The sequence below is a fragment of the Gopherus flavomarginatus genome, chromosome 8 (genome assembly GCF_025201925.1).
Source record: "Gopherus flavomarginatus isolate rGopFla2 chromosome 8, rGopFla2.mat.asm, whole genome shotgun sequence".
NCBI lineage: Eukaryota > Metazoa > Chordata > Testudines > Testudinidae > Gopherus > Gopherus flavomarginatus.
In genome coordinates, this window is record NC_066624.1 from 85,874,708 (window position 1) to 85,886,734 (window position 12,027).

The following is a 12,027-nucleotide window of genomic DNA, read 5'->3' on the forward strand; positions in this document are numbered from 1 at the left end:
TCAGTAGAAGTTGACATCTCTGCCTTGAGCAAACCCGTGGCTTAAAAGTCCAATACACCAGGTTCCAGCATAGCACCCTAGTACTTAATGTACTTCCAATGGGGAAGAAGGGTTACATGCGAATCATGCATGGAGTAAGACAAGGTACTGTGGCTTGCCTCCTCACCTACTCCATTGTTAGTTGCTGGCCTGAATAGCTAGGCAATGAGGTGAGGCAGTACGTGGCAGGAGCACAGGCACTGCAATAAAGTCTAGTATAGCTCCAAATACATACCAGCTTCATGAAGTGTGTAGCAGGGGTAGGGTGAGGAGGATATTCTACATGTGTGATAAAAGAATCTCACACATTCTGAAGGTTCAAGGGTTTAACCATCACTCCCAGAACTTTCCATTGCCTACCCTTCAGCTAGTCCATATCAGCCTGTATCTTTGGATGCAGCCAATGGCATTAATTTGCAGTCACCAATTCATCCTACTATGCTAGTGCCTGATCACTGCTCTAATATTACCTGTGCACATGTTTAAAGGGGCATGTTATCTTACTCAAGATGTAGTGAAGAGTCTATGCTAATAACTATTGACAGGGTGCCAGCTGCTAGTTCTGAGTTTAACATCCTACTTAGCAGGACTAGCAAGCCTGGAGTTCACCATTGTATGTAGCAGGACTAACAAAATTACCACCAATCCCCTACTACCAGTAAACACTCCTCCAGAGGATCTTCCATGGAGGCACACAATCAGTAGTATTGCAACAGCATCCATCTCTGCACACCAGTTTATTTACTGCCTGAATACCGCAATACTGACATACTGGGCCTGTGCATACGGCTTGTGGTAGCATGTTTGTTACTGTGCAACTATGAGTGCACAGTAGCTACAGCAATTGGTCTGCTTTTAAATAGAACACTCTCTACCAAGACTGTTTATATAGCTTTCATTACATGAATCTGAAATGACTTAAAACTCAGCCAGTGCTTTGACATAGTACTATGTTCCCTTTTTAATGGCAGTCTGGTTTGGGCCCTAGTGGTATATGAAGGTCTGTAGAAAAGCATCTAGATATTTAGTTAGGAAAGATTTCCCATATCCTCTGAAAAACAAGGGCCAGATATCTGAGCAGTCTGTATGCATTTTAATTTAATTTTTCTTTTTTCAGTATAAGGAAACTGCCAGTTAAAATGAACGTGATATAAATGAATCTAAGCATTCCTTAGGCATCCAACTCACTGAGGGCAAGGTGTTTTTCCTTCCAAAGGAGTTAACCAAGAGCTGCACTCTCACTTCTATAGCTGTGTTCATGCTATATTTACTGTAGATCTCAATATCACATGTGCTAAGAAATGTGAGGCTTCACTTGTTTTCCACAGAAAAGACAGTAGCCACTTTCTGTTAAGTGTTTCCACTGTTTGAGAGAGAAAAAAAATATCCCTAACACTGTTAGGTGGAGGATATACAATCAGAATTAAGATTGTCCATGGAACCATACTACTGAATTAACAGTTTAAAGGACCTCATCTTTTAATGAGAGTTTAAAGTGTGTTGTTTCCAACTTGACAACTAATGAAGCTTTTGGCCTAAAAGCTAACACGGGAGTTCTAATTTTAGGGGAGATTCTTCCCTAAAAAATATTTAGTAGCTACAACTGTTTTAAGTAAATGTTTTATTAAGCAGAAAGGCTATACATCACTGCTCGAGAGAGCTGGGGAGCAGAAACAGTCTGTTTAATTGCTTCCATTTGTACCTGATAGAAGATGCAGTCAGTTCAGTAGAATAGTTTGAAAATTTGTTAGGTATGAGCTAGTTTGATCTCAGAACTTACACGCATCCGCTACCGTTGCTGTAGACTGCAACTCCTTCAATCCATAGTTATCGTAGTTCAGTGAAACTTAAAAGGTCTATTGGGCCAGCCTTGGAAGAAAGCCATAGTTATTTAGCACTTAGAGCTTAAATTCTATACAACATGCCAATAAAACATTTTCAATTCTTTAAAAGTAGGGGAAGGTCATTCAAAATTAACATATGCTACAAACTTTTATCTCAACTAGGCAGAGACTACCATGGTTTGACCAACCAAACCATGTGAGCAGACAGCTACATTCCCAGCCTCTGCTGGTTCATTAAATATTTCCAAGCTGCAGAAAGAAGAAGAAAATACCTATTCCCACTACTTTGATCTTTTGGGTGTTACTAAAGGTACACCCTTCCTACCTCTACTTCAATTTCTGCAGTGAGATTAAGGTGTAAGGTATAGATGAGAGCAGAATTATGGCAACACATGACAAGAAACAGTGTAAAAGCTGAACAAAGCTTAACTGCAGTAGTATAAGTTGACCAGTATCTACAGTGATCATTCTCACAGTATTTTCCAAAGTTTGAATTTGACCATGCAATATTAAATCTTCCTGTCATATTCTAATGCTGAAGTTAATGGTTCACCATAGCAACAGAAAAAAGATATAACACCTCTGTGCACTCTCTTGCATGTTTTCATGCACCTGAATCTCCCCTGCTCTTAGATTAACATATGCACACCTCTTTCCCAAGTGATGTCTTTGCAGAACATATGCTACTTTTGCTAATAAATTTTATTGATCCATGCTGTAGGTTAGTACTGCTTCTGCATTATCAACATATACTAGTTTAGTTTTCATGTGCCTGACATAAAAGTGCAATCAAAGATGAAAAGATTACTAGTGCATAACATTAGTGCCCCAAGAATCTCAGCCTTCCTTGGATATGGTCAGTGACTCAAGCAGTAAGGCTCCACGTGCTAGAGTAACTGCTTTTATAAAGCATAATATTTGAACTGTTTATGCTAGAACAGCTGTAACATGGTGAAGAGAGCACTAACATACTTTGGGGAAATTCTGCACATGCACAGAATTTGTGTCCCCTGTAGCTTTCTTGGTTTCCCTGCAGAAAAATGACTCGTTGACAGAGGAAGCAAAGGGAAGAGCAGTCATGAGACTGCCCAGCAGTATGTTTGGGTGCCCAGGGCAGCCAGCAGAGAGGTAAATCACTGGAGGGTAGGGATGGGACTGGAAAAGACCCATCTGGTGGCTCCTACCCTGTGCCAGGCTCAGCTGCTAGTCCCAGCTGGACTGGGGAGTATGGGACTTCCTCTTCCCCTGCACAGCATCCAGGACTGGGTCAGACCCACCCCCCGATTTCTACCCCAGCTGTAGGAAGCAGGATTACTGTGCAGGCAGCTGTTTACCAATCCACCCAACTTCTGTGCATCCAGACCCCCTCATACTCAGACCCTCCCATTGAGCCTCACCCCCCTGCACCCAGAACCCCCCACCCAATGAACCCCACTCCCCTTACACTGGGACCACTCCAACGAGCCATCTGTACCTGGATCCCCACCCTACCAAGCCCTCACCTGCTGCTCCTGGATCCCCACCCCACTCCCCCAGCATCTGGACTCTCCAAGCTCTACCCACCTAGACCCCCCCCATATCCGCCCCAACCACCTTCACCTGGACCCCCCTGCAGAATCCCATTACCATTGCACCCAGAACCTCTCCCCCCAACAAGCCCCTGTGCAGCCAGAGCCACCCACACCCAGATTACCCCACACAGAACCCCATCAACCCACACCTGGTTTCCCAATACTAAGCCCCTCTATACTTGGATCCTACCTTCCTGAGCCAGCATGCCCACATCTGGGTCACCTGGTTCGGAGGGGCAGGCCTGGTCCTTGCGCTGTGTTAGGGATGGGTGCAGCCTCACCACTGAGTCAGTGTCCCAGGAAGGAGCTGCACCATGATCTCCCATCTCTGTGCAGCCAGTGGCCTATGCTTCTCAATGCCATGCTGGAGCCACCACATTTATTTGACAAAATGCAGAATTTTAAAATACTGTGCACAGAATTAAGTTTTTGGCACAGAATGCCCTCAGGAGTAACTAACAGAAGGAGAAGCCCCTGCCACGGGGCATTTTAAATTGGTATTTAATGTTGCCAAAATTTACACTCCAGTTTTTCCCCTATGAATTACTGATACACTTTCTTCCAGAATCAGACAAAAGCTCCATTACTCATTTCTTGGAATCCAGGGGCACTTCCAATGGAAAAGTTAGTAGTCCCAAATCTCATTTTAAGAGCAAAGACTGAAGCACATTGTTACATCCCCCCCAAGAGGGATAGCCACTTAGAACCCATTCCCCCCAATCAATCCCCTAGTCTTTCATTGCTCAGCCCCCTTTATAAGTGGGAAGCCAACTCAACACACAGGTACTTGTCTTAATTGTGGTTGGCTATCTTAGCTAGATATACTGAAGGAAATACAGGCCCAAAAAGAAAACCTTCATCCTGAGCTTTAACCATTCTCTTTTCCCAAGCAATATACGAAGACGTAGGTGAGATCTTCCACGGGTGGTTTATAAAGTTTCCCAGCATCATTGTATCGGAACACTTCAGTAGAGTGGAGAAGTAAATTCATGCTGCAACATGGAGGTGTCAACTAGGAGGCAGAACTGGATCAAGACTAGGGTGGAGCAAGTCTCGCCATAATTTACCCTCCCCCACTCCCATGACACTTTGCTCAAAACAAGCAGCACAACAGATTAAAGTTAATATTAGGTAGCCATATTCAAAATGAACTGGTGGTACTATGAAGAAGACATGCTCAACTGGAGTAGAAGTAGCAGACAAAATTTCATATCCACCTATGGTATAATGGTCAGGTAGATTACAGGCAAATTACTTAAAGTAGCCTTTTTGAAGCCATCTGTATCCCTAAATTATTTCTACTGAAAGCTGCCTTCGTTGTGCAGCATGTGGTAAAAGCACAATCACTTCAGAATCAAATACTTTTTTGGGTTCCAGAGAAATGCCGTTCTGCATTAGACTAAAGGGATGAGAGTGCCTAGCATCTCATCTTCAACAGTGAGCAGTACGGTACTGGATTTTTAAGAGGAAGGTGCAAAATTCCCCGTCATGTACCTAACCCAGCAATGGTTTATCACAAAGAGATTTGAATGTCAGTTTGTGAGCAGATTTTTTTACAAAGTCTGAGGATTAAGCTTCATTGTAGTTGTGCCTAATATAAACAGATGTTTTTATTTATCTAAATATCTAGTCGTTTTAGATTTATTAAACTATTGTTCTTGACTTTTGGGTAAGGGGGCAAATCAGTGACTTGTAGGTTTGCTCCAGCCTGACACCCCATTCATATCTCTGGGACATGCTATTTCCCAACTCGGTTTAGGCAATACTGATATAATCAATGTATCCTTCCTAGGGCTAGACCTGTGGTTTCAATCCTTCAGCATCAGAGCAGTAGCAGCTGATGATGAATTAGCAGGTTCAGAAGGAAGGCAGAGGCCTAAGGCTAAACTGCAGATTTTAGTCACTACAAAAAAGACAGTTACTCACCTTTGTAACTGTTGTTCTTCGAGATGTGTTGCTCATATCCATTCCAGTTAGGTGTGCGCACGCCGCGTGCATGTTCATCGGAAGACTTTTTACCCTAGCAACACTCAGTGGGTCGGCTGGGAGCCCCCTGGAATGACGCCGCTATGGCACCGGATATATACCCCTGCCAACCCAGCCACCCCTCAGTTCCCTTCTTGCCGGCTACTCCGACAGTGGGGAAGGAGGGCGGGTTTGGAATGGATATGAGCAACACATTTTGAAGAACAACAGTTACAAAGGTGAGTAACCATCTTTTCTTCTTCGAGTGATTGCTCATATCCATTCCAGTTAGGTGATTCCCAAGCCTTACCTAGGCGGTGGGGTCGGAGTGAGATGTGGCAGAATGCAAAACTGCTGAGCCAAAGGCTGCATCATCTCTAGACTGTTGAACCAGAGCATAATGCGAAGCAAAGGTGTGGACCGAGGACCAGGTAGCCGCGCGATGTATTTCCTGGATTGGGCCTTCCTACACGAGCCAGGAAGGCAGCAGATGAAGCCTGAGCCTGGTAGAATGTGCGGTGAGATGGTCCGAGGGAACATGAGACAAGTCATAGCAAGTGCGGATGCATGCTGTCACCCAAGAGGAGATCCTCTGGGAGGAGACAAGTAGGCCCTTCATTCGGTCAGCCACTGCAACGAAGAGTTGGGGTGATTTACAAAAGGGCTTTGTCCATTCGATATAAAATGCGAGCGCCCTACGGACATCTAGGGAGTGCAATTGTTGTTCCTGTTGAGATGAGTGAGGCTTCGGGAAGAAGACCGGAAGGAAGATGTCCTGATTGGTATGGAAGGCCGATACCACTTCAGGGAGGAACACTCGGTGTGGTCGCAACTGCACCTTGTCCTTGTGAAAGACAGTATAACGGTGGGTCCAAAGTGAACGCTCGAAGCTAGGAGACTCGTCTGGCCGATGTAATGGCTACGAGGAAAACGTCTTCCAGGACAGGTATAGCAGTGAGCAAGTTGCCAACAGCTCGAATGGTGGAGACATAAGTCTGTTTAAGACTAGGTTGAGGTCCCAGGTAGGGGCAAGGCAGCGTACTTGGGGATATAGGCGTTCCAGGCCCTTGAGAAATCTAGTAACTATAGGGTGCGAGAACACGGAGTGGCCACTCTCCCCTGGGTGGAAGGTAGAGATGGCCGCCAAGTGCACCCTCAATGAAGATACCGCCAGGCCCTGCTGCTTAAGAGACCAGAGGTAGTCCAAGATGGTAGGGATTGAGACCTCAGTGGGAGTAACATTCTGCGTTCCGCACCAGCAGGAGAAATGCTTCCACTTGGCCAAATTCGTTGACTGAGTGGAAGGCTTCCTGCTACCCAGGAGTACTTCTTGTACTGAAGCAGAGCAACGCAACTCTGACTGGTTTAGCCACGCAGCAGCCATGCCGTGAGGTGAAGGGCCTACAGGTCTGGGTGGCGAAGACTGCTGTGGTCCTGAGTTATGAGGTCTGGGTGGAGTGGCAGGGTAATTGGGTTGGCTATCGACAGGTCGAGCAGCATGGTGTACCAGTGTTGCCTGGGCCATGCTGGGGTGATCATGATTAGTGTTAGTGCCACAGCCCTAGGCAGTTTTGCCCTGGCCTCCATGCTCAGGAAACTAGCATGCACGTACTCTCAAACGAGAAGCATCTCCCGAAAGTAACCGTTGGGGCTAGGCAAATTTTGTGGTCAGCCAGTTCCAGGCAGTCCCCCCTCCCATAGGGGTTACGAGGCATCTGTATATCTCCTAATTAGGAAAAACCTGGCCAAAAAATTGAACGCGTCACGACCCATATAATTGTCCACCTCGCAAAGTGGTGGGCAGGGAGAAAGCCAAAACCCGTGTCTGTAACCGAGCCTGATCAACTCGAGGTCTCCCTCGGCTCCGTGTACTTAGAAGCCTACCCGTTGCCAGCGGTGATGAAACTTTTGTTGTTTGTGTTTGTAAGTATGCCTTGCTGCTGATTAGCTAAGCTTATAGTTGCTTAAGAGTCAGAGACAAAAGCCGATTCCAGCCGCCCCAAGGTTCCTGCAAGGGGAAACCCGCCGACCAGGCAACCTTGAAAGCAAGGGGGATCGGCCAAAGTCTCACGACAAGCTTAGCTCTTGTAATCAAAAGTGTAATTATATTAATGTCTAGCAATAGCAGTATTGTTAATCTGTGGAAGAACCCAAATAATTACTGGGACCTGGAACAACCCCAGGGACAGCTTTTATTTGTAATCATATTAGTTTTGTTTGTTTGTTCTGGTAGTACTTTGTAAGCCAAAATTGTAATCGCTATCAGACCCCTCCCAATTTCGTGTCTGTGATCTATCTAATAAATCCACCATTCTTAACCCCACGCCTCGTTATTTACGTTCTCCCTACCGCAACCCCAGGGCGCTTGTCACCCCTAAGACATCCAGTGATCGAACCTTCGTCCAATCATCGCGCTCGTTACCTGGTAAATAACAGGCACCGTTGGCCATATCGGTGGAGCGCGGGCGAAAGTAATCAGTAATCAACAATTAGGTGCACTCTGTCCCTGTGGAGTTTTAGCAGGACCTTGTGAACCAGCGGGAACGGTGGGAAGGCATAGAGCAGCTGGTTCTTCCACGGCATTAGGAATGCGTCCGAGATCGATCCCGGTGAGAGACCCCGGAAGGAGCAGAACATCTGGCATTTCCTGTTTGCGCGGGAAGCGAACAGGTCTATGTGGGGAAATCCCCACTTCTGGAAAACCAAATGAATAACATGCGAGCGTATCGACCACTCATGGCACAGGAAGGACCTGCTCAGTTGATCCCCCCGAGTGTTCCAAACCCCTGGGAGAAAGGACGCTACCAGGTCTATCAAGTGGGCTATGCAAGAGTCCCAGAGTCGGATGGTCTCCTGACAAAGAGGGAGGGACTTGATCTTCCCCCGTTTGTTTATGTAATACATGGCCGTTGTGTTGTCTGTAAACACTGAGACACAAAGGCCTTGTAAATGTTGCTGGAACGCCTGGCACGGCAGGCGGACTGCTTTCAGCTCTCGGACATTTATGTGTAGCGCCAGTTCCTGAGATGACCAGAGGCCTTGAGTATGAAGGCGTCCGAGGTGAGCACCCCAGCCGAGGGATGACGCATCTGTCGTCAGGGACATTGAGGGTTGGGGTGGATGGAACAGTAGCCCTGCACACACCAGGGAGGGAGTCAGCCACCAGTCTAGGGAGCCTAGAGTACTCGGGGGAATGGTGACTATCATGTCTATTGGGTCCCTACCCGGGCAGTATACCGAGTTGAGCCAAGTTTGGAGAGGACGGAGGCAGAGTCTGGCGTATTTGGTCACGAACGTGCAGGCAGCCATGTGACCTAGGAGACTGAGACAAGTGCGAGCTGAGGTCGTCAGGGAATTCTGTAGACCTCGGATGATTGTTGCCATTGCCTGAAACCACGGCTGTGGTAAGTAGGCCTTGGCTAGATTGGAGTCCAGGGTAGCTCCTATGAAGTCTAACTTCTGCGTGGGAACCAGAGTGGATTTCTCCATATTCATCATAAGGCCTAGATGTGTGAATAGGTCCTTGACGATGCCCACATGCTGGGTGACTTGGGTCTCGGAGGCTCCTCAGATGAGCCAATCGTCCAGATACGGAAAAACGTGCATCCAACGTCGGCAGAGATATGCGGCGACTACGGCCATACACTTTGTAAATACCCTTGGGGCCACAGAAAGGCCAAAGGGCGGGACCGTAAACTGGAAGTGCTGATGGTCGGCTATGAAGCGAAGGTACCTCCTGTGCGGAGGAAAAATGGTGATGTGAAAGTACGCGTCCTTCATATCGAGGGCAGCATACCAGTCTCCAGGATCCAAGGACGGGATAATGGTCCCCAGGGATACCATGTGGAACTTCAACTTTATCATAAACTTGTTGAGTCCTCGCAGGTCTAGGATAGGTCTGAGACCTCCCTTTGACTTGGGGATTAGGAAATAACGGGAGTAAAACCCCTTGCCCTTTTTGTCCTTTCTTACCTCCTCTATTGCTCCCATGGCGAGGAGCATCCACACCTCTTGCAAGAGGAATTGCTCGTGAGAGGGGTCCCTGAAGAGGAACAGGGTGGGAGGGCGGGGTTGAAACAAACTGGAAGTGATATCTATATTCCACCATGCGTAGGATCCAGAGATCTGAGGTTAACTGGGACCACGCCAGGAGGAAGTAGGAGAGACAGTTGGAGAAGGGAGGAAAAGGATCCTGGCCTGTAACTGGTACGCTGTCCTCGGGCGCACCTTCAAAAGTTGGACTTTGGTCCCGCTGGTTGTTTCGGGGGACCTTGGTTTTGGCCCCCTTGGGGTCCTGACTGGCGTCTACGCCCACCTCATCCGCGCCGCCTCCCAAAGTTTTGTCTGTGTCTAGGCACAAAGTACGGGCGGTGAGGCTGGGGACGGAAAGGCCTGCGTTGGGTCACCAGCGTATGCATTCCTAGAGAATGCGTTATGACCCTATTGTCCTTCAGGCTTTGCAGTCTAGGGTCAGTCTTTTCCGAGAAAAGACCTTTACCATCAAACGGCAAGTCCTGGATAGTATACTGCAGCTCCGGTGGGAGGTTGGAAACCTGCAGCCATGAGATGCGTCTCATGGCAACACTCGAGACCAGAGTCCTGGCTGCTGAGTCGGCTGCATCTAGTGAGACCTGGAGGGAAGTTCTGGCTACCTTTTTCCCTTCCTCCAAGAAGGCAGCGAACTCTTGGTGGGAGTCTTGAGGGAGTAGCTCCGTAAACCTACCCACCTCCGCCCAGGTGGTGTAATTATAGCGGCTGAGCAGGGCTTGTTGATTTGCCACACAGAGCTGTAGGGCGCCTGCTGAGTACACTTTGCGGCCGAGCAGGTCCATTCGCCTAGCCTCTTTCGACTTCGGGGCTGGCGCCTGTTGGCCATGGCGCTCCCTCTCATTAACGGACCAAACAACTAGTGAGCAGGGAGGAGGATGGACATACAAATACTCGTACCCCCTAGAGGGTACCATGTATTTACTCGACTCCCCTGGCCGCAGGAGGGATAGAGGCTGGAGATTGCCATATAGTGTCGGCATTGGCTCGGATGGTCCGGATAAATGGTAGAGCCACTCTGGTGGGGGTATCTGCCGACAGAATGCACATTACCGGGTCCTCTACCTCTGGGACCTCCTCCACCTGGAGGTTCATATTGAGTGCTACCCTCCTGAGGAGGTCCTGATGGGCTCTCAGGTCGATTGGAGGAGGGCCCGAGGAGGATGTTCCTGCCACCGCCTCATCTGGAGAAGAGGAAAAGGAAATGCCAGGAACGAGTGGGTCCTGTGTGGCCTCTTGCTCTTGGGCAGCCTCCTGCTCCAGTGGGACCAGGGAGACCGGTGGGTGGACTGGTGCTTCCTCCATACCAGCCGGAGGGGGACGGCTAGCTGTAGCCTCTGGCACTCGGTGCTCTGATGGGGCAGAGCGAGATGGAACTACTGGAGCACCTTGGGCCTGGTGGTATGCCCAAGGTGTCCAGAAGGACCACTGATGTGGGCCTTGGTCCTGGATCTGGGCCTCTTGAAAGACTCCGGTGGGCACATCAGAATTGCGGTCCTGAGCATAAGAGTTGTCCGCATGGGACGACACTGAAGTGTGTCTGGATGGCCATGGAGGAGCGGAGAAGCCCTGGGCAGAGTTTCTGTCTCTAGCGGACCTTGCTCAACTCGGCACTGGAGACCGGTACTGGGAGGCATACCGGTACCGGGAATGAGATCGGGACCTGCGACCAGAGCGGTGCCGGGAGGTCGACCAAGATCTTGAGGCTAGACATTGGGAGCGGCTACGGGAGTCATGGTGCCGGGAGTTGGAAAGGTGCCGAGAGTAGCAGGCCGGCAAATGGGATGCCGACTAGTGCCGCGAGAGTGACCGGTATCGAGGAGAATGGTGCCGGGACTGCAAGCGGCGTCGGGAGCGGGAGCGCCGTCGGGACCTAGAACATCCGCTGTGCCGACAGAAGGTGGTCTTATCAAGGCCGGCTTGCCTATAGACTGTATTACCTGCACCAGCGGTGCCGGGGGTAGAGGCAGTGTCGGCTCTGTCATGGCAATCAGATCCCTCGCCATTGAGAACGTCTCCGGTGTGGATGGGATAGTAAGCTCTACTGCGGCTCGCGCCGGGGAGCTAACAGGCACCAGACTCAATGGTCCTTGTGGGACCGGAATCGATGGTGCCAACGTTGTCGGTGCTGCGGCGAGTGTCGGCACCAAGCGATCCAACTTAGACGAGCTCTCTGGCTGCAGTGCAGGCAGCACAGAAGCAGCAGGAGTCTTAGTCTTTCTCAACCTCAGGGAGAGGGAGCAGTGTGGAGCCGACTTCAGTGCCGGCGACGGCCGGTGCCAAGAGGCCTTGGCAGTACTGGCGTGGTCCAGTGCCGAGGAGGTGCTTCTGCCCGCCGATTGACCGGTGCTCGGCGCTGAAGGCGGAGGGGTGAGAGCCACCTCCATGAGGAGCTGTTTAAGTCTGAAGTCCCGCTCCTTTTTTGTTCGTGGCTTGAAAGCCTTGCAAATGTGACACTTAGCTGTCAGGTGCGATTCCCCGAGGCACTTCAGACAGAAGTCGTGTGGATCTCCTGTCGGCATCAGCTTGCGACAGGCCGAGCATGGTTTAAAACCCGGTGA

General features: G+C 49.3%; 1 protein-coding gene across 4 annotated transcripts in view; it reads right to left on the reverse strand.

The window, feature by feature from the left end:
• The window catches only part of HLTF (helicase like transcription factor), a 119,523-nt gene that overhangs the window by 52,392 nt on the left and 55,104 nt on the right, over positions 1 to 12,027 (reverse strand). Inside the window, exon 26 of one of the 4 annotated variants that reach the window (XM_050965828.1) lies at positions 2,791 to 3,818. The exons of the other annotated variants lie outside the window; for them this stretch is intronic. Coding sequence (XP_050821785.1) covers positions 3,732 to 3,818 — 87 coding nt within the window. The 3' untranslated portion in view covers positions 2,791 to 3,731. Of the gene's footprint in view, positions 1 to 2,790; positions 3,819 to 12,027 lie in introns of those variants that run through there. 4 annotated transcript variants of the gene reach the window in all.